The sequence below is a fragment of the Topomyia yanbarensis genome, chromosome 3 (genome assembly GCF_030247195.1).
Source record: "Topomyia yanbarensis strain Yona2022 chromosome 3, ASM3024719v1, whole genome shotgun sequence".
Taxonomy (NCBI): Eukaryota; Metazoa; Arthropoda; class Insecta; order Diptera; family Culicidae; genus Topomyia; species Topomyia yanbarensis.
Window position 1 is genome coordinate 44,448,155 of NC_080672.1, and position 26,395 is coordinate 44,474,549.

Sequence of the window (26,395 nt, forward strand, 5' to 3'; positions counted from 1 at the left end):
ATCGATCCTCTAAAAAAAATTTTTGAAAAAATTTTTTTTGCTCGGGTACTCTTCTTTAGTCCAACAACAAAATATTCTATTTAAAAAGTTGCAGAATAATATTGTGAACATATCCTACGAAGAAATGCTGATTCTAAAATGACATCTAAGGCCTCAAATAGGTTTTGTCCCACTTTTTTTGGATTGGTCCCACTGTGCGCTGCCTTTCCAAACATTACCATAATCTACTTTTTCTTAAGTTTTTCATTTAAAAAATTCGATCAATATGAGAGATCATAAGAAAACATCACCAAACATGCAGTACCCTCTATGCATCGTTTCTGCATTGAGAAACCAAAAATGCTCATCACGCGTTCTCACGTCTCATGTTCTCACTGTTTTGACTTTTTTCTTTCTCGCGCGACTGCGTTACCAATCAGAGAGTGAATACGAGTAACAAAACCAACAGCACCAACAACAACCGTCAACATTTCTGCCGATTCCTATCTCGCTTTCGCTCGCACTATCTCTTTCCTACATAGCCCGCTCATCATATGCGAGCTGTCACAAAAGTTATACCATCGTCGCGGGTGTATCAACTCGAAACGTCAAGGATGGAATAATCTGAAAAGCACAGCAAAGGGCGAATGTGTGGCGTTTTTTGAAGCAGCTAGTGCAGAAAAAACACGGTCCCGTACTAAATTTACTGATAAAAGAGTGTGTAACTTGCGTGTGGTAATCGTAATTGCGTGGAGAATATGCGAATAAATTTGCCATCGTCAGCAACGAACGAATTCGAGTTAGGCTGTGAATAGGAAGAAAAAATCCCATTGTGTTGTGCAGACAAGTTAAGAGCGCTTCATTTTGTTATATTATTTTTTCATCTATTAAAAACTGGCTCTTTCATCGCCAATCTTTATCGTCTGCAAGTTTAGTGGAATAGCCATCCAAGCTGGAACGGCAAAAAGAATCTAGATCCACTTCCACAGAAGCCCGCAAGCTCGGATCAGAAGGTACAATCTCCGCTGAATCCGAATCTGGTACGGGGGGAGCAGCAGCATCAGCGGCTGGTTCGACAGTGGAAGTGTCCGAAAGCAAGAAAAAAATGAATGGTCTAAGTTTCAGTGAGTTGTGTTGTTTGTTTTGCTGTCCCCCATGCCCGGGACGGATCGCATCCAAGCTGGCATTTCTGCCACCGGAACCAAGTTACGACCTGAAGGCGGACGAAGCGGCCAATAGCAAGTTTACGCTAAATCTGCTAGACCGAGCAGACTGGCAGTACGGAAATCGGGAGATGGAATGTTTCGAGGCATTTTACGCGAGGTCCTCCAAAGGAAATCGAATTTCCTGCCTATTTGTCAAGTGCAGTGCGAATGCTAGGTGAGTAATCATTACATATTGCTCTGTAGGAGGGGGAGTTTTTTGCGATTAGAGCTATCACCAGCGGTAGCAGTAAATTTCACTTTGACGGATTTGGAGAAGTTGGCCACATCAACAGTCATAAATTTGAAACATTGCCTCTCGAACTCGCCCATCTTCATCGGTTAGTGCGTGTTGCACATAACTGTTCCATGCTCAGTGAACCAGATGATCACTGATAATGATCTGAAGGTTGCTGACAATGTACATGCAGACAACAACGAACAAGCAGTCGATCAACATGCGAACGAGTGCGCTCCGGCGCAGACTGGTTGCTTTGCAGCTTGTGCGATGTTGAACAAGAACCTCGTAGTGTTGCATTTCGTGTTTAGAAGTCATTATTGTTTGCTATACGGTCTATTTTATATGAATTTTAGCTTTGCTGGGATTTGCATTGAATAACCATTATTAACATGTGACAAGTTTGGAATGACCAAATATTTACACTTCACCGTTTGCCCATTAAGAAAAAAAAACCGATAGTACTTGTATGGTTGGATTCATATAGGTAGGTGTGAATTGATTATCTGTAGAATCTAATCTCGCGCCGGTATGCTGATTCACGGAATTTTGTACACGGCAATAATGGATTCTGACCTTAGCAGTTCAAAGTAAAAGCAATTTTGATAAGAATTCCAGATAAGAATGCTCACTGTTTCGGTCTTGCATGTACCTATATAGAGTGGTGGTACTGCACCGGGCAATACCTTCAAGGATTTTGCAATATAAGTGGCTACCTAAGAATAAGTGGTTGTTAACAAGTCAGCGACCGAGCTAGAGGTTTTTTTTTCAATCAATGATTTGGTTATTTTCAATGTTTGCTGTGAAAGCTACTAAAACTTTCTACTAAGTGTTAACGAAAGGTTGTTGCTTCCATTGCAGTGGAGTTAATAATAGTAGAGGAATTTGGCAATCAATAGTAGGCTTACTCATCACTTGGGAATAATGAGACGACGGAGTATTGTTCCGGCGATTCAGAGGGTAAGGTGCTAGTCTCAACCGACTCGTCATATGGTTGAGGTTTAGCCAGGCAAAATTATTAGTGATCAGTAGGACCACATAGTACCAGCCCTGGCCCCTACAATTATCCTGTACACTAGGAATCTGCTGCAAAGTCTGTCGACACAAAAGGTCGAGTTCAACAACGGTTTGCTTTGCGTCTGGTGCATTGCATTTTCTGAAGGTGCTGATTTTTGCTACGCAAATCAAAAAAATCCGTGCCATTGAAAAAAATTTGCACGTCTTACATGATGGTGTCTATTCCCCAAAAACATGGAAAATCGGATAATTTCATACTTTACTTGGAAAAACCTGAATCCTCCAAAAAATGTACAAATCGATAAATGTATAAATTTGTTTTGATTTGTGAACTAATTCTAATCGATGTGATGTGACTTAGGTGCTCTAAAGGTGCCATAAAACAATATTCTGTATTAAGTATCGCATCATGTTGGCGATAGGCCACTGGGAATACGGCCAGCTCCCCCGGAATAGATAAGCTACTGCACAAACTATAAAATTGCTTTGTATAATTTGATGAACTAAGAACTAGTTCTAATGCATGGCGAGTATTATTTGCACGGAAAATACGCATTGTTTGGCCTGAGTAGGATGATAGCTAATGTTTCTTGTTATCAATCAAGTCAGAAGTCAAATGAGACTTGCATAAATTGTTTTTTTTTATTTAGTTTTTTATTTAGTTGGACCGGTTTGGTACTGGGTTTGTCTAGTGATGGTGATTGATGAAACGAAACGACGCATGTCAACGTCTAATATTGTATACTGGACCAATAGTCTTTGTATCAGGTCATATTATTTGTAGCAGGCTCCAGATCATAACACATTAAATAGAACTTTTTATTCGTTATTCGACAATAAATGCTGTACTACGTATCGTGAGAGTCAACACGGCATTAAACGAAAAACGTTCATAAATGCATATTTTCTCATCACAACCGAACACTTTTGATGCTTGATTATTAATTGAAATAGCATTTGTTGCACATTTTGTTAATCTGAATAATGAGGATAATTAGGTGCCAATAGTTCTAGCCGCGGTTCTAGTTTCTTAAGTTCTCGTAACTATAACTATAGCTGTCAATTGTCCCGCAATTGCATTAGAATCGGTCACATCCGGAAATCTTTACCCTCCGTCTTAGCAACTTGGGTTCATACATTCAGATGGACCAATCAAAGAATAAAACTCATATCCACAAGATAACCCGTTCCATCGCGACATAACCGGGAACTCTTGCGACATTCAAAAACTCATTTTTTTCTAGCATCTGAACCGTACATCCACAACTATCAATATCCTGGTCTGCGCACGATCATCCAAGAACACACACGAATATGCGAACGAACACACGAAAAAAATCGAATTTATATGCGCGATGTTACATACACACTACCAGACGCGGCATACGATACCCACGCGTTTGAACACGTTAACGCACAAACGCTCGAGCCCTTCGCGATGATGCAGGCAATCGTGAAGTTCCTACGCCCGCACATATCTGAACCGTGAAATAAATATCACATACAGAATCATGGCCCGCTGCAATTGGCCTTTAGCAGTGTTTTATTGGGTTATATTTCCCGTCCCGTCTCTGCAATTGTAGTGAGTGATTCTGACGGGGAGCCCTTCCGAGAACCTAGATCTACGGCTTAGTACTCTCGAAAAAAAATCATTAAATTTTGTTTTTGCTGTATGAATGACTAAATCAGCGTTTCTTAACTTTTTACGTATTACGAACCTCTTCAAAATCACCCTCTGGATTGCAGCGGACCTCACGGTTTTACGTCGATTTTTATATTTTTTGGTTCGACCGCAATGCGTTAGCATAACTTAGCAGTGGAGCTTTCATGTTTTTACATTATGTAAAAATAAAGGAATAACACAAAGCTACTGTGGATAGGAGAGTCTTGTGGATGCAGCCTGCTGCTGCAGTTTCATAATCTTCTTCTTTGCGATAATGCTTTAGCTGTTTTGCTCACCACAGTACCATACCTTCTTATTGTCCACATCCATGGCTTGATCGGTACAGCTTTCATGATGTTTGAAGTCGGAAGTACTTATTCGTTACTTGGTCTTACGGGTCGCTGTTGTGAATGCGTGTTTATCGGCTGGTTGTTGGTTTGGAGACACTAGGCAAATCGTTGTTATTTTATTTGTTGGTACAGGAAGTTAGTTTCAATTTACAAATCGTATCATTAATTGATTGGCGAATTGATTGTGTTTTGTCAACATGTTAAAAATGGTTTTTTAGTATAATTTAGTATATAGTATTTAGTAGGTTGATTTTTCTTAGTGACCGCAGTTTTCTATCCTATAAGGTGCCAACTGGTTACAAAACTGGGACGTAGGCATTTGGCCAGGGTAGGCGCACAGCGTTCGCTGCCAATCGCATTTTCACAGCTCGAATGCGGTTTGGAACACCACTGAAATTTTTTTCTCAAGTACACTGAAGTCTTTTTTTATGTGGTTTTTACGTGGATTCTGGAATTAACGCGGTTTTTTCGCTATTTTTAAAAACCGCTTTAATTCAAAAATTCGCTTTAAATAAAAAGCAAATCCGCATAAGAAAAACCGCGGTAATTCAAAAAACCACGTAAAAATAGATTTTTCCTTATCGATTTGATTCATTCCGCTAAGTTTTAGTACTGTTTAGACCAAGAAACTTTGCTCAAAGAGCCGTATTTTTAATTTATGAATTTCGGAGATATGAAGTCTTTTCCATTGAATCTATTGTCGAATTCCCTTTTAACCAAGTTTGAGGTGCATGTAATGATTAAGACAAATACGAAATTAGTACAATGGTACAATTTTGATACCATTTGTCTTTAGTGCTTTACTGCGAAGTTTTATCTCATTCCCGACGTTCACTGTGATTTTTCGGGGAGAGGATGGCACAATACCTCAGGATTCAGTATTTATTAGTGAAACAAATTATTTATTGCAAAACTAAGAATATTTTATTGACAGCACTTAGAAACGATTGTACGACTTTTTTTGCCTACCGTCGTCTTTAAAGATTTTTGACTAATTCAAAATCATTCTGAAGGTAGTTATCCAGGTTTTGCCTTCATTTGGTTTCATCTTGATTTGCAATGTTAATTTGGGGCCCTATTATCACCATCACTTCACTCACGAGTCACGAAAAGGTATTCCGAGAGCTATTTTAGATGGGTTGACTATTGGGTGACCGTCTCACAGTGGTCTCAAAGCAGAAAAGGACGGTCAAAAGCATTTACTGATTCTCGATGACGTTTTCGTGCTTAGACGACTTTAGCAAAGTATCATTAAACCTGACAAATTATCTGATTCGGTTAGCACCTCCATTTTTTGTAAAGGTTGTCCTATTTTAGGAAACCTTTTGTATTTATTAATAAAAATACTTTTTCATTTCAAATTCGCAGAACAGTTGATTTGAAGTAACTTTGATGAGTACCTTCAAAAAACCACCTTAAAATCAGTTTTTTTTACGTTTTGTCGGACTCGATTATCCAGGGATTCGATTACCCGTGATTCGATTATCCGATTGTTTCGAAAAAACAAATTCAAATTTCTACTGGAATGTCTGATCATAGTGCTGATTCGATCATTGCAGTCAATAGAACTTTTTTGGGGGGAGGACTAGGTTCAACCTCCTCTCAAATTTTGACCTACCTGTGAAATAGCTTTTATATAGGTTATTCCGCGCAAAGGGGCAACAAACCAAAACTTGGAATTGGCGTTCACGGATTGGAACCAGTTTTGAAGATATTGTTCATCTAGAGCCACTATATAATAACCTAAATCAGTGTGTCGTTTGAACCACCCATTGGTACATAGGAACGGAACACTTAATTTTAAAAAAATGTTTAAAAATAGTTTTTGTTCGGATTATATCTCTTGTACTGGCTGCACTAGAAGCAATCAGCGGGATGATTTTTGTAGGACTTGTTCAATGAATCTAGAAAAAATGCTAGTTTTTAACGGCAGTGTTGCCAAATATGAAACTTTTTAGTTTTAAAGTAAAAGTAGGGGACGGTGGGGAGTTGTGAACACCGTCAATTCCCGCTAAGCTATAGATGATAAAAATGTGGTAACTACTGTTAAATGTATCTACTGTCATGACGTCACTTTCTCTAGCAGATGTTGTATTAATTCATGTTCTTCATGTTCAGGTAACTAGCGACTTAATATACCCAACAAAAATGTGTGGTATGTGGAGTCCTTTTATGTGGTTGATTTTACAGTAAATTAGTGCAAAACATTCCTTGGGCAATTGGCTTTCATCGACAAAAAAATTTGAATGGACCTTTAGTGTTTCGATGGAGATACCTATTTTTCGAAGATATGTAAAGTGGAGAGTTGTGAACCATGCATTTCAGTGGGTTATAGTTTAAAAAAAGAACAGTATCATTATTCAAAAATCAGGAATGAATCATACTTATTATGATATAAAAATGATAAATTTCATGCGAAGAACAGGATTTTGCCACAAATTTAATTTCCCCGTGCTACAAGCGCGAATTCAGGTGCCTTGGCGCGAATCATGTTGTCACCAACTCATTGCGAATCAGATCACTTTTCCATTTCATCTATAGTTTAGAAATATCTTACAATTTATCTTCTATAGCCCTAATAAATATAAATCGCAAAAATATTTTATCTCTTCTACTTCTTGCGATGGTTCACAACTCCCCACCAAACTAAAAAATGAAGAATTCCACGCATTTCGCATAAGACAATGATTATTTTCAATTGCTTCAGCCTGTGGATGTATTAAGGTGTCCTTAACATATACTAGGTGTAACATTGAAAATCGACCAATATTTATGGTAGTTATCCCCCGAAAACAAAACTATGTTCACAACTGCCCACCGTCCCCTACATTTTTCCCGTAATCGGTTACTGCAGGCCCCTTTTGACACTTAAAATATACCTACTTTGCCCGGTCAGTTTCTGGCACTCTCTTGGGATAATGATGACATGCTTCTCAGTATTATGATCGAAGTTTTCTTAGCATTCCAGTGGTATTTATTTCAGAACATCCAATGAATCCATATTTCTACTATTCCAACTATTGATAGAAGATTTTTGCCTACCATGAACCTCAACATTCCACACATAGTCTTCACCCAATAAGAAGTCACCAAAAAACTCAACTATCGACGCTTCAAAAGGGGCTGACCTGGATAGACTACCTCCTCTCTTCGTCAAAAATTGCGCAGCCTCCCTTTCCTTTCCCATCACCATCATTTTTAACCGATCGTTGAGCGTGGAAAACCACCGCAATAACTCCGATTCATAAGAATGATAGTATCCAAGACGTAAGTAATTACCGCTACATTTCGATTCTCTGCTGTCTGTCGAAGATGCTCAAAAGCATGTTGCACACATCATCGCGGAAGAACAATACGGTTTTGTTAAAAAACGTTCTACCACAACGAATCTAATGCGCTACGTTTCCAATCTCATCGAGCATATGGAGAAAAGGCAACAAGTGGATGCTACATAGGTTGACTTGTCCAAAGCGTTCGACAGAGTTCCTCGTCGTCTTGCAGTAGAGAAGATGAAAAGGCTTGGGTTCCCGGACGCAATCTTCTTTTTTCGATATCTCTTCAGGAATTCCCCAAGGAAATCACTTGGGACCGCTGCTATTAGTTTAATTTGTTAACGACCTCTGCAGAGTGTTTAATTCTTCTAAGCTGCTATTCGCGGACGATTTTAAGTTTTTTCGGTGCATAAAATCTCTCATGGATTGCTGTGCACTTCAGTCCGACATTGATACGCTTACTGCGTGGTGTGATATCAACGGCATGGAAGTCAATATACGAAAATGTAATATTATGGCATTTTGTCGAGCACGTTCTTCCGCTTTTTTTATTGCAATATATCGTCAGCCAATCGCCATAAAAGATCTAGGCGTCTATTTGGATCAAAAACTAAAATTCTCCGAACACGTGACACAAACGACAGCCAAGGATTTCTCGATGCTGGGAATTATTTGTCTCAACCTTCAATCTTTCATAGATGTGCGAATCGTTCGTAGCATGTTGGAGTACGCTGCTCCAGTATGGACACCGTACTACATCGTTCATATTAACAGAATTGCAAAAATGCAAAATTGTTTCATACGCTACGCTCTTCGTCCCCCCCCCCCCCCCCCCAATTACGAGGATCTTAGACTTAGACTTATTAATTTGCCTGCACTGGAGAGCAGGAGAGCTGCTTCACAGCGTCTTGTGACTTTCGACATAATTACAAATGCTATCGACTGTGCTGAACTACTCGGAAAACTGCGATTTTACACTCCGCTTAGACAGCCACGACAAGCGGAGCTTTTTCGACTACCAACTCATCGTACTCAATATGGACGAAACAACCCACTGGAAGCATGCTGCCGATCATTTAACGACATTCACGATAAATTTGATTTTAATGCGTCTAAAAGTGTTTTTAGATTTAGAATTTGTATACAAGTGTCTGTATGGTGTAATCTATCGAAGACTAAATAAATAAATAATAACAGGGACTAATATCTTTGGGGGTAAGGGGAGGAGTTGCTTCTCTAATCTTCCGGTCATCACATCACATGCTTTGGTATTCTTAGTATGTATAACAAACATAAAGATGTGACACAAGGCGCCAAGAACGCACCAAAATCCTGTCAATCCTATTTTTCATTGGATTGTCTGCTCTAAAAATATCACCAGGGGACCATTCATAAGTGATATCGATATTGACAATAGGGGAAGAGCGTCACGCAACGAGATAAAAACTAAAAATGAATTTTAAACGTATCAGCGGATCAGGAATAAAACAAAACGAACAACATTGTTTATGAATGGCCCCCAAACAAAGAATATTCCATAACGAATATCACGTAACATCGGCGACAGAGCATTAGGATCAAGGCCAAGTTCTCCCTGGGTCGTGCAGAACTGAGAAGCAACATCAATTTAGGTACAGATAGCAGACGTCCATTTATTTTCATTTTTTGTCTTCATTTGTTTCTCTTGCTACAATATATGCAACTCGGTGCAAGAGAACGTGACGGCCAAGGAAACGGAAAGCCAATAACCCAAACAGATCAGGAACAGAAAGGAGGACTACGAACGAGGAAACAAACAACAGATGAGAAATCGTTCACTTATTTATTATAACTACGATACTAATCACAATTGTTTTGCTTTTCTTGTTTCGTTTCAGCAAACCAAAATCTATACGGACTAGCACATACGAACAGTTAGGCTTTGTAGGTTCTCATCTTGACAGAGTCTAGATGGGCGGATGAACGTCTGCCAGGGTGTGGGCTGAGAAATGACAATGACACTGTACGAGATGGCGCTGGGCCTGTGGCCTTCGACTGGCATGGTCTCCATTCTCATTGATTCGGAAGTCTTCTTGGCTGGTTGGTAGATATGTCGACTCTTTTGATCGTGAGTATGAGGCTAGGTCAAGAAAGGAGTGCAGGACTGGCACCAAAGAGATAGTCAATTATTCAGGACTTGTTCTTATGATTATTAAACTCGACCAAGCCCACCGGCTCTCAGAAATGATAAGCAACCCTTTCGGGTCGGTGTGGTCTATTCGAATCGAATCAGGCGCACATTCGGTTCGAGCAAGCTTTATGGGGAATAGTGGATAAATATTTCTTACGCCTTTATTGGCAGAGATTCTTTTTGCGAAATCCTAAAATACCTTCACTGGTATAGCTACTCAGCATAATAATAATAGAAAAATTAAGGGTTTGCCTGGTCCATAATGTAATGAATACGTATATAGAACAGGGATAATCGAGTTATGTTATAAGATAGAGAAGAAACAGCACAGTTGTAGGAAAAGTATTCGCGAGTAAGGACTAATAATACTGCTAGTATGTTTACCGTTTCAATTAATAGTCGATTGATCCGCTTCGGACCTAGGAGACAAAAATGAGATTAGGAAGAGACAGAAGCGGATTCGATGCAAAATTTACCAATATGACGTTGACCCTACGGCGATGGTAAAATGATTTTCCATAGGATGACATACTAGATGACACGACGTTACACGCCCTAAACTTGCGCCAAATAGTTTGTATGTATGTATGTATGAATGTAAGCCCGTATGTATGCCTGCATGCATGGATGTGTATAGGATCAATGCATCCCTGAGCAACATGGAAGGACTGTACACACTGTCAAGTGCAACGGAGAGACGGTAGGTGTACAGTTAATGCACATAGGTTGCAGAAAAAGGGTTGTTGGATTAGCGACAGATGCAAGTATTTTTTCGCTTGCGTCATTTTTTGTGAAAAATTTGAAGCTGCTCCAAGAATAAGATTTTTTCGGTTTTTGTTTGGTTTCGAAGTAAATGTGCTTGCAGTCACAAGTGTTGGGTCTCCGAACCGTTCCAAAATCACAGGATCGCTGTTATGTTTGTCTCCGATCTGGCTGTCACCGACGGACAGGAAGCATTTGAAGATTGCGCACGTCACGGTCTAATGCAGCCAACAACCGACAGGCTGCGGATTGGCCAGTGGAGGTGGCCCGAAGATGCGGTATGGTGCCCAGATCAGTGTACAGGCTGCGGAGTATTCTAATATATTGGTGAGATCCATCCTGTTTGTTTGGTTTTTCTGTTTGAATAGCTATGTGTCTGTATTTTTTTCTCTACTAAACAATAACAATAACCAATTAATTCATATATCTTCTAATTATCGCATCATATATATTTTTCGCCTTTTATTATCTCCGTCATCTATGGAAACTGTTTCGGTTCCGAGCGTTTTCATTAAGTAGATGATTGGACTATTATAAAATAAAAACGCTTGTAAGGACGTGGCCAGTTGTGTGGAGATGAGCGAGTCTACGCCATTGAGGATAGTGGCGAAATCTGATATGACAATGGATATGCTCATTTTCTGCAACTCCATCTACGATTTGTGCAGGTGTTCGTGCTATGCTATGCTATGCTATCTTCAAATCCAACTCTGCACAGGAGGTCTGTCTGTTTAAATATGTGTATTATATTTTAATATACTACAAATATTAATCTTGACAAGAAAAACACTAAAGCATAACTTCAGTGTTTTCCGAGCGAGTAAAGGCGCTTTATCCTAGGCTTATTAGCCAGGGCAAGGTGTAAATACCTCTGTCCCATCCCAAAGGCCCAAAGGAGTGACAATAACCTTCTTAGCAAAGTCACTCCCAACGATTTATCATATCCCCTTCAAATGGAAACGGTTGGTACGGTTGTCCTCGTTTCTTCCTCCTTTAAGATTCGAAATGATTCGTTAATTAAATTATTCATTATTTGAATAATTTAGGGTAGACGAGCCCTTATTCATCTCATTAGTCAGGATATCACACTATTTCGTTGGTAACTCGACTTAGAGTTAGTGGATTGCGCTTAAATAGGTATCATCATCTTTGCTTCGTTCCTAAGAAGCAGTACAGTTTAAAAAATTTTCCTGGGAAATGTAAAATATTCGCGTTTGAGCGAAGCGAAAAGTCGAGCACAACATACCCTTATTCATCCTACCATTTGAGCTAATGCGTTGAATAGAGATAGCAGATACTGCTCTAACTAATGTGTTCAAATGGGTGAGATGAATAGAGGTGCTAAGATGAATTAGGGAGCAGTTACCCTAATTGCCGTTTAACGTTGAATCATCTTTAAACCCAACTCTGCACAGTAGGCCTGGCCGTTTTAATATTTGCGACATATGAAAATATGCTTCATATATTAATATTGACAAGAAAAACACTATAGAATAACTGTAGTGTTTTCCAGGATGCTTTTCAATACTGGTTGTGTAAGGGTTAGAATAGAATAGAATAGAATAGGTTGCAGAAAAGGGTTGTTGAGACAGCCCGATTTGCACACTGATAAATAACAATAACAGGGACTAATATCTTTAAATTGAGCACTAATAGTTATAAATATTATCAGTACTAACAGAAGTTATTAAAATTAATCTGATTGGGTTTTGCTGAAGCAGTGCTGCCAGGAATAGTTCTGTTAATGGTGAAAATGACATCTTAGAATATTTTCGTAGCCTGGCCTGGGAAAAAAGTTGGCCAAGAAATGGTTAACAAGATTTTGATAAGAGACCCGGAAGTCACTGGAGGCGAATTCTTGGATAGCTCAATCAAAAACGGATATTAGGTTATGTAAAGAAAGTGTCCAGCAGTACTTCTCACTGAGGCGGCCGGGAACCAATCGTCTACGTAACCTTTGCTAGTCCTTCGCTGATAACAAATATGAGTGAGAGAGTTTGCGAAGGCTACATGCGTAGTGATCACCTGACAATCCGGTACGACGTTGGTCAACGAAATGATGGACAAGGATCGCTTTGTGGAGGTACAACGCGCACTCTTCTGACTGGAATGAGGGTTAAAAGAAAAGTTAGGTCGTGATATATGACACCACCACGTAAATTAAACTGGAGCCAAGAAACAGACGACCCTTAGCTTACTTACCTACTTTATTTTTTTGCTAGTATACGACTAATCGAATCATTTTCCCCGTAAAATCGAAGTCCCGGGTAATCGAGTTTGACCTGTATTGCAAAAGACACACCTTATTAAAAAGTTTGTCTTAGAATAATTGCACAAATGGCTACAAACAACTGATACATACCGTTAACTCGTAACCAATATAAATAATAAAAGAAAACCAACTAAAAAAATCACAACTTGAAATTCTGAAAAATCGACTAGGACCGAAATAGGTACATTTACATTTACTATAATAGAAAAAATTACTCTGACTATTTTATTCCCAATTTCTTCGCGAATGAAGCTTAAATTCATGAAGTAACAAAAAAAAAGTTTGACTCGATTATCCGTGGTGAGTTTTTTTTAAATCCCCGGATAATCGAGTCCGACCTGTATTTAGACTACGTTTTGTGAAGATTCTAGGATAATTGTGTTGAGCATTTGAACAGCTTCTAGGTCTGTGAGGAAAGTACCTATCTTCATAACAAAAAGTTTTTCGTGTTTCTTGACCACACCATTTTCAAAAAAAAAATACTTTTGGAACTCTAAAGCTTCAGTTAGTCTTTGGGCATGAAAGGGTCTAAATTGATTTAGTTACTTAAGCCATTACAATATTAAAAGTACAGCAAATCGTTAACCGTTTGGCAATGTACATTTTCTTACCCAAACACATTTTCTTTCTACTCGGACAATAGTAAAACGTTCATCATTCCGACAATCCCAGCATATCCCTCAGTATAGTAAAACCTGATCAGTTGCATCAGTTGATGACGTACCACACCAACATCTCACTTAATATAAAAGGTGCTTCTCCGCTGAGTGTCCTCCTAACTAAACGTACTTTGTGTAGCACCTATATTGAAAAGGCTGTCTACATACATGCGCATATGTAGGTACATATGATGTGGTCGCTAGCATCGCAGTCATTGTTTGCCTTCATCACTCGAGCCAGGTGTGCTTCAGCTGGTGTGTTTCTTTTGATTCTGCAGGAATCGGAAAAGGATATGTGTGCTCTTCTCGCGACGAGCCTACCTACCACCTACCTAGTCCAACAGCAAACGGCTAGCGGTATGGCTATAGACAATACAAATTAATTTGCCATCTTGCATTTCACTTGCAGATTTACGCTACTCTTCTCCCACGGCAATGCCGTCGATCTGGGACAAATGACGAGCTTCTTTATCGGGTTAGGCCAACGGATAAACTGCAATATATTTAGTTATGACTACTCTGGGTACGGCATGAGTACCGGAAAACCAACGGAGAAGAATCTATACGCAGACATTGACGCTGCCTGGCATGCCCTGCGGACCCGGTATGGCATTAGTCCGGAAAATATAATCCTATACGGACAGAGTATAGGAACGGTACCGACGGTGGACTTGGCCAGCCGGTATGAAGTAGGAGCGGTGATTCTGCACTCACCCCTGATGTCCGGCATGCGGGTGGCATTCCCAGCGACCAAGCGGACCTGGTTCTTTGACGCTTTTCCTAGGTACGATTAATCCGCAAAGTTATGATTCCGGGTATGATAACGTTTTTTTTCTCTATATTTTCTAGCATTGACAAAGTGCCCAAGGTAACCTCACCAGTTCTGGTGATACATGGAACCGAAGATGAGGTGATTGATTTTTCTCATGGAATGACGATTTATGAAAAGTGTCCCAGGGCGGTGGAACCGCTGTGGGTCGAAGGTGCTGGACACAACGACGTCGAAATGTACGAGCAGTATTTGGAGCGACTGAAGCAATTTGTGTCGGTGGAGTTGGTCAACTGACAAAAACTGAACAAGGGTGGTGGTGGTGGCATTGCGGACGGCGGAGCTAGTGTAAGTGGTGACAGTGGCCGGAACAAACGAAGCACAGAAAAAAAGAAACGCAACAAAGACGAAGGAGATGGAAAAGACGAAGACGTACTGCCGGAGGAGGATGAAAATGAAGACGATCTTGTAACAGGTAAGTTGTATATCCTACAATCATCGATACACTTTAATTTCAAATATTGATTTTTACCTTATGCAGACGATGAAATTCTCAATGCATCGATTACGATCAGCTCAAATTCAACGAACGTCTCGACAGGGGAGAAACTTCTCTAGCATCAGGGGTCGGACGCCGGGAGCGTGGTAAATCTTGCTTCTGGCGTCTCGGCCGTCATTCCGGCTTCCGCTGACGTACTGTCGCCTTCCGCTCCGGTTCACGGTAGCATTAGTAACAACAATAGCAACAACAATAGCAAACGGAGTTCCAATTCGGCCCGCAGCAATACCAAAGCCACGGTTCACATAAACGGCATCACGGTCGATCACTTTCAACAGAACTCGGATGTTGATGAAGATCGTGCCTCCATGATCGCCGGTTCTGAAGCTGCCTGCCGCAACAGCGATGTTCAAGGTTTCATTTCATACTCCAGCGATAGCAGCATGATTGAACTGAATCTGAAGTTTAAAAAGTGCGCCTGCAACGAGAACATAATCAACATTTCCAAAGAGAACTTACAACAGCAGCAACGGAAAGACCAACGAAATCCGGAGCCATTATTAGGCATCGGATCCAATCCAGCAGAAACGGAAACAACTACCGCCGCCAGCACCACGTTCAGCAAAGAAGGTAACCGTAAGAAATTACTACAGTTAAACAAAGACAATTTAAACAGTTTAGTGACACAACTTAACGATACGAATAGCTCATCCTCATCGTGTACAAAATGTAGATTATCCTTAGACATAAAAAATATTTTAAACCAGATCGTTAGCGATAGGAAACTTAAATACGGGACACAGTTGCAGACAGATCAAGACAAGCAAAGAGTAGTGAACCGAGCGCCTGTTCAACCCGAACCGGGCGTTAGAGCAGAGTGCAATCGAACCCTACAGGTGGTAGACAAGTTTGGTGGCAGCCCTTCAAAGGCAGCCAGCTGGTCTCCGTTACTTCCATCTCCCCTTTCCGTGTCCCCATCACCGAGCGTAGCCGATGACGACATCAATCGCCTTCAGCGTCGTCACAGCGAAACTGTAGAACGCAGGTCCATTGGCGTTCAACATGGACTACGTTCCGGGTACCGTAAAAGACCTCAGCTACGCAAAGGCAAAACGCAAGTAGAGGAAATCATTGTCATTTCTGATGAGTTCCGCCGACAATCACTATCCGACCAGAAGGTTAGAATCCACCGTGCAAGAAAAATTTCCAAATCAATGGAAAGCATCGATCAACAGGTGAACGAAACCTCGAAGGCACTCGGTGCGATAGAGTGCTTGCACCTGGAAGATGATACCTTGACCGTCGTGGTAGATTCCGATGCTACCCTTGGCAACGGTCACCAAAAGTCCAAATCCAAATCCGTCGATGACATTTCGCTCAGCTCCAACCACAACGAGGACGAGTTTGCACCGTTGACGAGAAGCTACAACGCGGCGAACAGCGTAGAACTGGTCTTCATTTCGGACGAGTTCGTGCAACGGAAAAGTAAACAAGACGTAATCATCGTCGACGCGAACCCAAACGTCCTGAGGAGAAAGAAATCAACCTCGAAAAATGCGATCGTCATCTCCGATGAGCACAAGCAGAAATCAACGGCCGCCAAGAGTAAAATGGTTAAAAGTGCTTCACTGAAATCTAAGGACCCACGCCGGAAGACAACCATATCCAATTCGAACAGCTTTCTAACCTACGAGGAACCATTTTCGCCGGATACGCTGGAAAATAAGGACATTGGGACGATGTTTGCTGAGGCGACGGCTACCGCAGAGAGCAAGTAGGCGAACAACTTTTTAAGCTCTCGCGACGTTTTATTGCAATTCGTAGCGGCTACTTGTTTGTTTCGTTCGTATGTTCAGTGGTTTCAGTGTCCGATACGAGGGGTGTTCATAGGAACAGCAAATTATTGATTGGCTTACACGATATTTTGCTATGTGGAAATTTTCTTCATTATATTAAAGAAATAATTGTTTGTTCGTTCCATATTCAATATGGATTTCAATGTTAACGATAAATCTTTTGTGCTACAAAAAAGTTTTCTTGTTTATTGTTAATTGCATACGTTGATTACGGTAAAATGCAATATATTTTCGTGATTTTTAGCAAACTACCTCTCCACGCACAATTGTCCCGTGTGCAGACGGAATCCCATAGCGCGTGAGGCATGGGACTCCAGCTACACGCAGTAAAAGTCTATCACAAACCTACAATAGAGTATCCTAAAGAATATTTTTAGTGTGTTCGTGGGAAATAAATATGTGAAAGTAGTTCAGAAAATACAAATTTCACTTGACCTTAAATACCTTTGTTGGTAAACTATATATTATAGCTAAAAATTACTGAAAAATAGGACGTGTCGATGAATTAGAAATAAAGATATTACGCGTACCGCAAACGCTTTGAAAAAAACAAGAACAGTTTTAAAACATCGGCCAACGTCAATTTTCATAATTTTTCCATTTTTTTTTCTACATATACATTGAAACTGGTCTAGGTCATTTAGCATGGTCATTTGACATCAAGTTATTTAGCATGACGGCCTCGGTCTCGGTTGACAAGTTTCGGCTTTACACTTCGACGACAAATCGCAAAACTTGAAAATTAGATTTGAATTAACAGTCCAAGTGACTTCACGACACTTCAGTTATGTCGTAGACATTACTACCATTTTTTCTTTATTGGGAGCCGCCTTTCTGGGACTGAGACGGTTTTTGTATCAGCATGGGGCTTGGATTTGGTGGAGCAGCTGAGAGTTTTGACGTTGGGGGAAGGTTGAGGCTACATTTCCGGGCTCGATTCAAACATTTGGTAGGTCCATAAATGACAATTCTCTTCGAAATGGCATTTCAGCGTTTCATGCATTTCTGGAGAATATGGAGTGGGGGTACCTAAATGATCTCTGGTAATTTTTCACGGTTGAGGGATTTCTGACTGACCGCTTTTCGGTGCCCTTGGTCGTGTTTGATTGGGCTGGGGTTTAACGTGGGGCCTTTTTCGGGGTACTCTGGCTTAACGGTGGGTTTGTGTAGTAAAATTCAAGGTAGCCATTTTTGTTGTCACCCATCCCCACGCGATCATGAATCTTCCACGCTCGAAAACCGAAAATCTCGGTCTTAGCAGTCTAGGTGCATGCCTTCAATTGGACAACTCATAAAAAATCTACATTAGAATCATGGCCTGCTCGAACCACCTCATGGGAATATACAAACTACAAAACGGCTATACAAACGAATGTATGCACACAAAATACAAATGCTCACGCGAACAAATACGTAGACATACGGCCGCTCGAGTCCTTCGCCATAATACAAACCAAGTCTGCAGCATGAAGTACAAAGTACTTTACGCTCGTCCGGACATGCCGCAGACTCAAGTAATTCGCATTTCTAATGCCAAAGGACCTGCGGTAGCAGACAAAAGGTTAAGTCGCCGGAAACTCTAAGCTTGCTCATATGATCCACGCTTTTCTTAACATTCTTCCATCAACTTGTTGCTCTCCCTTGAGTACTATGGCTCTTAATATTGAAAAATATACTTCATCTTCCAGTCTCTTGCTAATTAAACGCCGTTACAAGTTAAAAAATGTACCCAAAAGGTCGACAACAAAAAATGGGAAAAGGAAGTAAATGAAAATTGAAATACGCGACAAGGGTCGCTCGAACGGCATACTCAGCAAAAGGCGACTGTCGTCCATAAGACAGCGAAACTCGATGACGGCTACACATACAAGCAATCAGTATGAAACTAGCAAATAGTTGGTATAGCTGCCGGCTAGACCGGTCGAAGTGGCAAAACGTGGGTCACCCCAGAAAGAAGCGTCCCGAGTGAAAATAATCGAAGGTGTGTCGATTCTCATGCCAAAATGGAAAACTAATTGACACAAATAGCGCTATACTCTGTATTGTCCGCACGAGAAGCGTCAAACGGTGACGACATTGCATAGACCGGTAGGTTGGTTTTGTTTTTATGACAATCGCCATTTTGGGGTAAACGACGTTAGATATGCCACATTTCTGAAAAATCTCTACAATGAGGCGTTTTCAGATTCTTGAAATACTGCTTGGATACTGAGATATAGCGAGAAACGTGATGTGAAATTGTGAGTTTTCTGCTCTAAATCACTGAATCTTGGGATTGGCACAACTTATATTGAATTTTTAGATGTTTTTATGTGTAAAAATGTCTAAGAAACACAATGACAGAAGAAAAAATACATATGTTCCAAGAAAAATCAAGTTTTACTTTCAAACTGAAAACATTGCATGATTGGCAACACTGTAACCAAAAAATACTGTTTTTACTAGTTTCCTTGATTAATTTCCTTTAAAATGCATCTCACCGATTGTTTCTAGACCCACAATTAAGCCGAAGATATTAATAAAAGTTAATAATTAATGCGTTATTTGTATAGAAAATTTTCCATGCACAATTATGACACGTCATACAAATTTTGTCATGAATACGTATGACACGTGTGACTACGAGTTTTGTTTATATTTTAAGCAAAAACTCTCAACATAGTCAACGGATCTTCGTAATATTTGAAAGATTAATACAGAATGGATAGAAGCATAAATTAGGTTTTAGATTTGTTAGGAACTTCGTGAGTGTGAGCAGTACACCGTTTCTGATGTTCTGTAAGAATAGTAATAACGGCTCTTTGATATTTTTTCTCTTTTTTGACGGATTTCTTTTTGATGTATTATAACCGGCTCGGTAAGGCGTAGACAATGAGCTAAATACTATATTTTAACTAATTATTGCAATCTACCTACTTACATTTTATAGACAGCGCATGTGTTTAACTAATTACCCTTACTGCTGTTTACCCCAGTGTGTCTAGGTTTAATCCCAGTCGAGGTCTTGGGATTTTCTAAGATGAAAAATTCAAGCCTTCCTTCGTAAGGTAAAGTCTCATAGCTTGACTTTGCGTTCATCGGTTGACCTAAACTACGGTTAGTTTCTCGTAAAAATATTATTAATGACAAATAGAAATGAATCGCTATTTATTCACAATTTTCATGGTGTTTGAGTTTATTTGGGATTTGACGGCGTCAAGATAGCTCAATTGTTTTCGATAGGGCGAAGTTCTAGAATTTTGGAAAGTTGACCTCTTTGAGTTAAAAAAACGTACCAGCCTAAGAGGGTTCGGGCATAGTGGAAGATGGCAAATTCGGCCATAACTAGATTTGTAGATTTGTCCGTTGAAAGTCCGAAACGTGATGTAGACCTGAAACATTTTACCACATCCTCAGAACGCTTGCCAGACACAGTGTTATTGGGCATCGTGTTCTGTTTGTCACTACAGTTCGATAGCTTTCGAACTTTATATACGAGTAGTCCGGAATATATCATTGTCCTTGATCAAAATAAACTAAAACTTTAATTGAAATTTTCAAGCCTTGCGCTACCGCGTTTCCTGCCCCTGATATCACTCCGCTTGGTTGTCTGATGCTCTTTAAAAGGGATTAATGTGCAATTCCGAACTGCTCTGCTATCGATCCATCGATAGAAGGCATTGGAATATTGATAAAACAATATAAATATAAAAAATTAGTACGGATGTATATCCATCGTCAGTCCTAGTGTGCCCATGCGTAAAGACGGTACCGAGAAGCATATAAAAGCGCGACAGAATGCGAAGGAAGAAGACAGCTAGGGCGATAGAAGGGCAGTGATGCTTTTCATTTGTAGAAAATAAAAGGTTGCACATATTATTGTATACATTTGTGGCGTTCAATTTGTTTACCAGCCGACCGTCTCCATTCTGCAGCTGTCGTGTCACAACAAGTTAACGACAAAACTGATTAAGCTGATTCGTATGACGCTGGATGGGTCAAAATCAAGCGTCAAAATAGCCAAAGAGATTCGTTTGTGGCGTTAGAAGGACTGGAGCAGACTAATCTATTGTTCAACATAGCGCTCGAAGGTGCAATAGGAAGATCTGATGTGCAAAGGAACGGTGCGATCACCACAAGAACTCACATGCTTCTTGGCTTCGTGGACCATATCGACATCATTGGTGTTGATCGCAAAGCAGTGGAAGAGGCCTTTTTCGCCTATTAAATGGGAAGCTTGCGAGAATGGGACTGACTATAAACGGAGCAACGTACCTGGTAATTGGTAGAGAACAAGGCAGTCCGAACGGTGTTGATTATGAGGTGGAAATCGATACGGTACGAGGTTCCGATATATCTTGAGGTTGTTCCTATATCTTGGAACACTTGGAATGACATGTGATAACGATTTTGGCCGCCACTAACTTTAGTTAACTAAAATCCTATAGCCTACAAACGTGCGCAAAATTTGCTCTATATAAATCGCTGATAATCCCTGTTGTTCTGTACGGCCATGAGAAACGGGTGTTGAAGCCAGCAGACTATCGAGTGCTCGGTGCGCAATTTTGGAATTAATAGTCGGCGACAAACCAAGTATACAAAAATGTTGACATTGGAAGGTTAATAAAACATTGTGAACTATAGTGGGCTGTACACGTAGTGTGAATGCCTGAAGAGAGAAAAAACATCAGGAACAGGTTTTCCACTTCGTGGCAGTCCCCGCACTCGCCGGCTGTATGCAATGGAGGAAGATGCGCGTGCGCGGACGTTCAAGAAGACTGGAGACTGACGGCCCAAGATCGAGGACCCTGGAAATCTAAAGTACATTCGGTCAAAATTCGGAGTTCCCGGATTGTTCGGCCATTATGATGATGATGTTTTTGTTTCGGCATAGTTTCCACTAAGAACTGTTCGAAATTTTCCTTTTCATTTTTCGCTAATTACTGACTGTCGGTCAATTGAAGTCATAGTGAATAATTACAGGGTGGCTTTTTAAAACGGTCCTAATTTTTTGATCTGTGAAAATTCAATTACAAATCGCTCGGAACAAATTAAATGCCAGTGTATGTGGAAATGTTTTCTTCTGCGATAACATTAATGTAATAATCGTTTAATGAAATTGTGATTTTCCAGAACTATGGAGTGCGGTTTTGGAAGGAAATTAAGGAAACAAGTCCGCTTAAGACATAACGAGACTGCTTGGTGTGAACCGAAAATTTGTCTGGCTATGCAAAAATCTATTGCAGAATGGAAGAGGAGCAGCTAGACGTCCAGTATCGAAAAGGATTGATTAAAGCTGCGACCAGTAAAATACGTCGCAATCCGGCCAAATCCATGAACCAGATGGCTAAGGACAACAATGTATCACGTAAGGGACCATCCATAAATGACGTAGCATTATACGGGGGAGGGGGGAGTTTTGTATTTTGTGATGATGTGTGACGACAGGGAGGTAGTAGGTCATGTCATGCTACGTAGCTTTTTTAAAGGGGAATAAGGGTTGACCTGATGTCACGAGAATCTTACCCGTTTCCTCTAACCAACATCGTGTTTGATTTTTTTAATTTTTTTACGGGGACAACGAGGGGGGTGAGGGTTACGGTCAAGCTACGTAATTACCAGGGGGGGTATATAGAAGTTTGTGACGAAATGCTACGATGGGGGAGGGGGGTGTTAAAAATCACTCAAAAAATGCTACGTCATTTATGGATCATCCCTAAGACGGTCCGAATTTCGATGAAAAAGATCTTGGTTTATATCCATGCAAACATCGACAACACCTGCTTCTTTCTGAGGCAACACAAAAGAAATTGGAAGGATAAAAAATACTAAATGGGTTGGTTTGCAGATGCAGTCGTCGTTATCTATTCGGATAAGAAATTATTCGACGTAAGTCGCAAATTTTATCCTACAAAATATGGTACTCGGTAAAAATCTTGATTCCGTTGATTCCAGCAATAAATGTGTATACAGGACGCAAAAACCGGATTCGGTTATATTTTGGGCTGCAGCAGCTTTGAATGGTAAAAAATCTACTGTTCTCCGCATTCGGGATAGTATAAAATTCAACCAGTACGTCTACGTTTAAATTAGTTATGGAATTTGCGTTTCGACTTCGTCTCATGAAAATGCGACACTAACTTAGTGACATGAGTAAGCTAGCGCCGAATTGACGCGAGCTCCAAAAAACGGGGATACAATTTGTGTTTCTGAGCGAACCCATAGTCAAGGCGAATGTTCCGCAAGAAAACTATCCATAACTAATTTAGTTGTACGTTTTGTGCTTTTCACGCGCATGATCAACGACGGATCAAAGGTTTACAAATTAAACTCAGGAATTCAACTTGCGAACTCACCATCTGTTTATGGATTTTAAAGCGGTGTACGATTCAATGAAATGAAACGAACTGTGGTAGATTATGCTTAAACATAGTTTTTCAACGAAACTGATTAAGCTGATTCGTATGACGCTGGATGGATCAAAATCAAGCGTCATAAAACAGGAAAGACATTCGACTCGTTTATGACGTTAGATGGATTGAAACAGGCGGTGCATTCTCTAATCTAATCAACATAGCGCTTGAAGGTGCGATACGAAGATCTGATGTGCAAAAGAACGGACCCATCATTACAAGATTTTACATACTTCTTGGCTTCCCGGACAACTTTGGTTTCTTTAGCGTTGATCACAGAGCAACGGAAGAGGTATTTTTACCTTTTAAAAGGGAAGCTGCGAGAAGGGGACTATCTATAAACTTTGATAGAACAACGTACCTGTTAGCTGGTAGAGAACAAGGCAATCCGAACGGCAATGGTTCCGAGGTGGAAATCGATGGGATACGGTACGAGGTTATCGACGAATTCACATATTTTAAAAAACTTAACGAAGGTAGCCGCGATATAAAAAGGCATGCTGCGGCTGCGAATAGGACTTTTGTAGTGAACTAAAATCCAGTAGCCCACAGACGCGCACATAACCTGCTCTATGCATATCGCTGTGTACATCCAGGAGACATGAGCATTGAATGAATCAGATAAGCTTTTTTCGATTATTCTAATAATGCCATTAAATAAACTGCCTCAAGAATATTCTACGTTACTTCAAGTATGTCCCCGACATTACTCAACCATCTTTCTACGGCAACTTTTAGAGGACCTAAATTTTGGTGGCGACCAACAATCCATTCGCACTGTCAAATTCTCAACAAGTTTTACCTCTGTTAGATTCGAATTAAATCGACTTTGAAAGGATTATATTGTTTTGCCTGATTTCTTCTATCGGTTCGCCATTTAAATGTAGAAAAGCTTGTTTCCCTTGTGTTCGTATGTCCGAGTGAATTCATTTAAAATATTTATGATGGCCAATCTCTGCCGACATTTCTTTAACCCTGAAATGCACACTGTTGCCATTTATGAAAGAAATCCTCAAGAAGAGGTATATATCCCGAAAAATTTATGCCAAGAAGAAATAAAAATCATGCAAATATCGATTTTCATTGACAACTAGTATAGTACAGTCGTTATTCTTAAAATACACATTGGCTCACTTAAGGACGGTATCGGTTACAATGAACACTCGCAATTTGAAACCATTTTAAAAATTGTCCCTCTAGCACAAAAGAATAATAGTAGTAGTAGTAGTTATACACAACCCCTCTGAGAGGGGCACTAACATTCATACGCATACGAACTACACGTACCAGCAAACCAAATAGCAATCTAAAAGTACCGATAATCTCACACGATTGTTATTTTTCCACCTCTATTGCAGATCTGATCTGAATTCATCTAATTGCCGTCCCAAGTAGCAAAAAAAACTAAACACAAGTGAATATCACGTAGAGAAGACTTCTAAATAGTATATGACAAAAAAAACCATTACATTACATTACACTCGCACAAAACCTGAGTAGAATATGTGTGTATATACAAACCGGTGAACCGTGAGATACTAGCGATTCCTTCTCGTCAGATGCTTCCTAAAAGTATTTCACCATTAACTGATCGTGACCCAGAAACCCCTAATGTTGCACTAGAGACTGCATACTATGTCAACTGAATCATTCTTCCTTCCTACAACAGCCAACCATGCATTCCCTTTCTCCAGAATGAAGCACAATTAGTTTCCTCAGCTATAACCGTTCAGTGATAGCTTGAGCTATCTCGTAACAACACTATGTATTGCATTTACTCGTCGTATGTACTAATGCTAATTCAATCGAAAACTCGCGACATTTGATTGAGCTTTCTTCCCTCGGCAGTGGAACTCAGATGGTGCAATTTTTCAAAATTTTAGAAATAATGTGTCACGAACGCACTCGTGCAAACAAGGACTGCATTAACACTAATCTAAAAACTATGCTAAGGATCCCTCGACGTCTTACCTATATCATAAACGAATCCCACAAATCTATGACTGTACTAGGAAATTTCCTTCTAAATATTGATCTTCAAACATACAATAACATACTGACGCGATGAAAGTAGATAAGAAAAAAAACACATCGTATCTTGTAGATTAAACTGTACGGAAATTATCATTATGACATACGAAATTCTTCATCGGGTAGGTGTATAACATAGAAATAATCACATTATGTTCTGATAACACACACAAATAAACAAAATGGTAAATTATTCCGCAATATTATAAAAATAACAAAAACTGCAGCAATGCGAAACATAAATCAGAAAACACCCGCACATTGCAATTTAATAATCGAATCAAATGTTTGTTTTTGTTGTGATCTTTTAGCTTAAGTAGGATTGAAGCAAAGTGTTGAATAGTTGTACTGCAAAGTACCTTTATTCCAACAATATGGGTGTATGTGTGCGTGCATGTATGTGTGTGTGTAAAAGTGTGTAGTGTAATGTTGATTCAAGTGTGGCAGGCTGTGGATGAATAAATGGTCAGCCATCTAGCAATTGTGGGGAAGCAGATTTTTATCATAAATTAGTCCAAGCTGAAATTACCCGAAACCAGATTATTACGATTATATAAAGTAAAGGTATATATTAGTTGTCAGTTGTAAGATGATTATACAAGTAAAAGCAAGATAAACATAAGAAATTATATTAAATCAATTGTTATAAGTAAAATTCGGCAAATTAACGTGTTTTTCTTCATACTCTTTGTATTTTTGCAAATTGTTTCCGTCGATAATATCTATCCAATATTTGAGAATTTTGTGTTCGCTAAGTAACGTACCTACCTCCTAAGAACCAAGCGCAAGGAAAACTCCGATTGAGTACTTCAATTATCGCCTTACCATTTGAGCCAATGCTTTGAACAAAGATGACAAACGCTGATCTAACCAACGGTGTCAAATGGGTAGGATGATGATAGAAACAGGGCCAAAATAGCTATCTCAAATTTGAAAGATGGGTGAGTTGGAATTTTCACAGTAACAAAAGCAGGTGGGATCAATTTGATAATTTATCTAATAGTTCTCTTTGAAGTTTTTTTTTCAGATTCGTATAGTTTTGAGTTATAATGCTAATGGTAAAGTCTATGCAAGGAAATTTTTTTAAGTATCTGAAGGATTATTGAACTATCACTAAATGTTTTCTGCAAACTAGTATTCGGCTGCAAACTAATGTTTGTCTTTGAAAAAAGCAGAAACTCGGCGACAGGATATGGTACCATTGATATAGACAAAACAACATCTCTGGGATGTTCATATAGAAGGCAATAGAGACACGAAAACG

General features: G+C 39.8%; 2 protein-coding genes across 2 annotated transcripts; both read left to right on the top strand.

Moving 5' to 3' along the window:
• Window positions 1-564: 564 nt before the first annotated feature.
• Window positions 565-15,031, top strand: LOC131687378 (alpha/beta hydrolase domain-containing protein 17B-like). The gene is made up of 4 exons (XM_058971462.1): window positions 565-1,359; window positions 13,994-14,368; window positions 14,434-14,828; window positions 14,895-15,031. Exons 1-3 carry the CDS (start codon window positions 1,085-1,087, stop codon window positions 14,648-14,650), a joined length of 867 nt encoding a protein of 288 aa, XP_058827445.1. The 5' UTR covers window positions 565-1,084; the 3' UTR covers window positions 14,651-14,828; window positions 14,895-15,031.
• Window positions 14,910-25,815, top strand: LOC131686904 (uncharacterized). The gene is made up of 3 exons (XM_058970917.1): window positions 14,910-14,927; window positions 14,972-16,626; window positions 24,459-25,815. Exons 1-3 carry the CDS (start codon window positions 14,910-14,912, stop codon window positions 24,493-24,495), a joined length of 1,710 nt encoding a protein of 569 aa, XP_058826900.1. The 3' UTR covers window positions 24,496-25,815.
• The last annotated feature ends 580 nt before the right edge of the window (window positions 25,816-26,395 follow it).

What these genes read in the sequence shown, in the direction of transcription:
- LOC131686904 (XM_058970917.1), top strand. An exon ending in ACGGCTACCGCAGAGAGCAA is followed by an intron (nt 16,627 to 24,458) that starts GTAGGCGAACAA and finishes CCTCTATTGCAG; the next exon opens with ATCTGATCTGAATTCATCTA.
- LOC131687378 (XM_058971462.1), top strand. Translation starts at nt 1,085, where the DNA reads ATGAATGGTCTAAGTTTCAGTGAGTTGTGTTGTTTGTTTTGCTGTCCC. An exon ending in AAGTGCAGTGCGAATGCTAG is followed by an intron (nt 1,360 to 13,993) that starts GTGAGTAATCAT and finishes TTTCACTTGCAG; the next exon opens with ATTTACGCTACTCTTCTCCC. An exon ending in TTCTTTGACGCTTTTCCTAG is followed by an intron (nt 14,369 to 14,433) that starts GTACGATTAATC and finishes TATATTTTCTAG; the next exon opens with CATTGACAAAGTGCCCAAGG.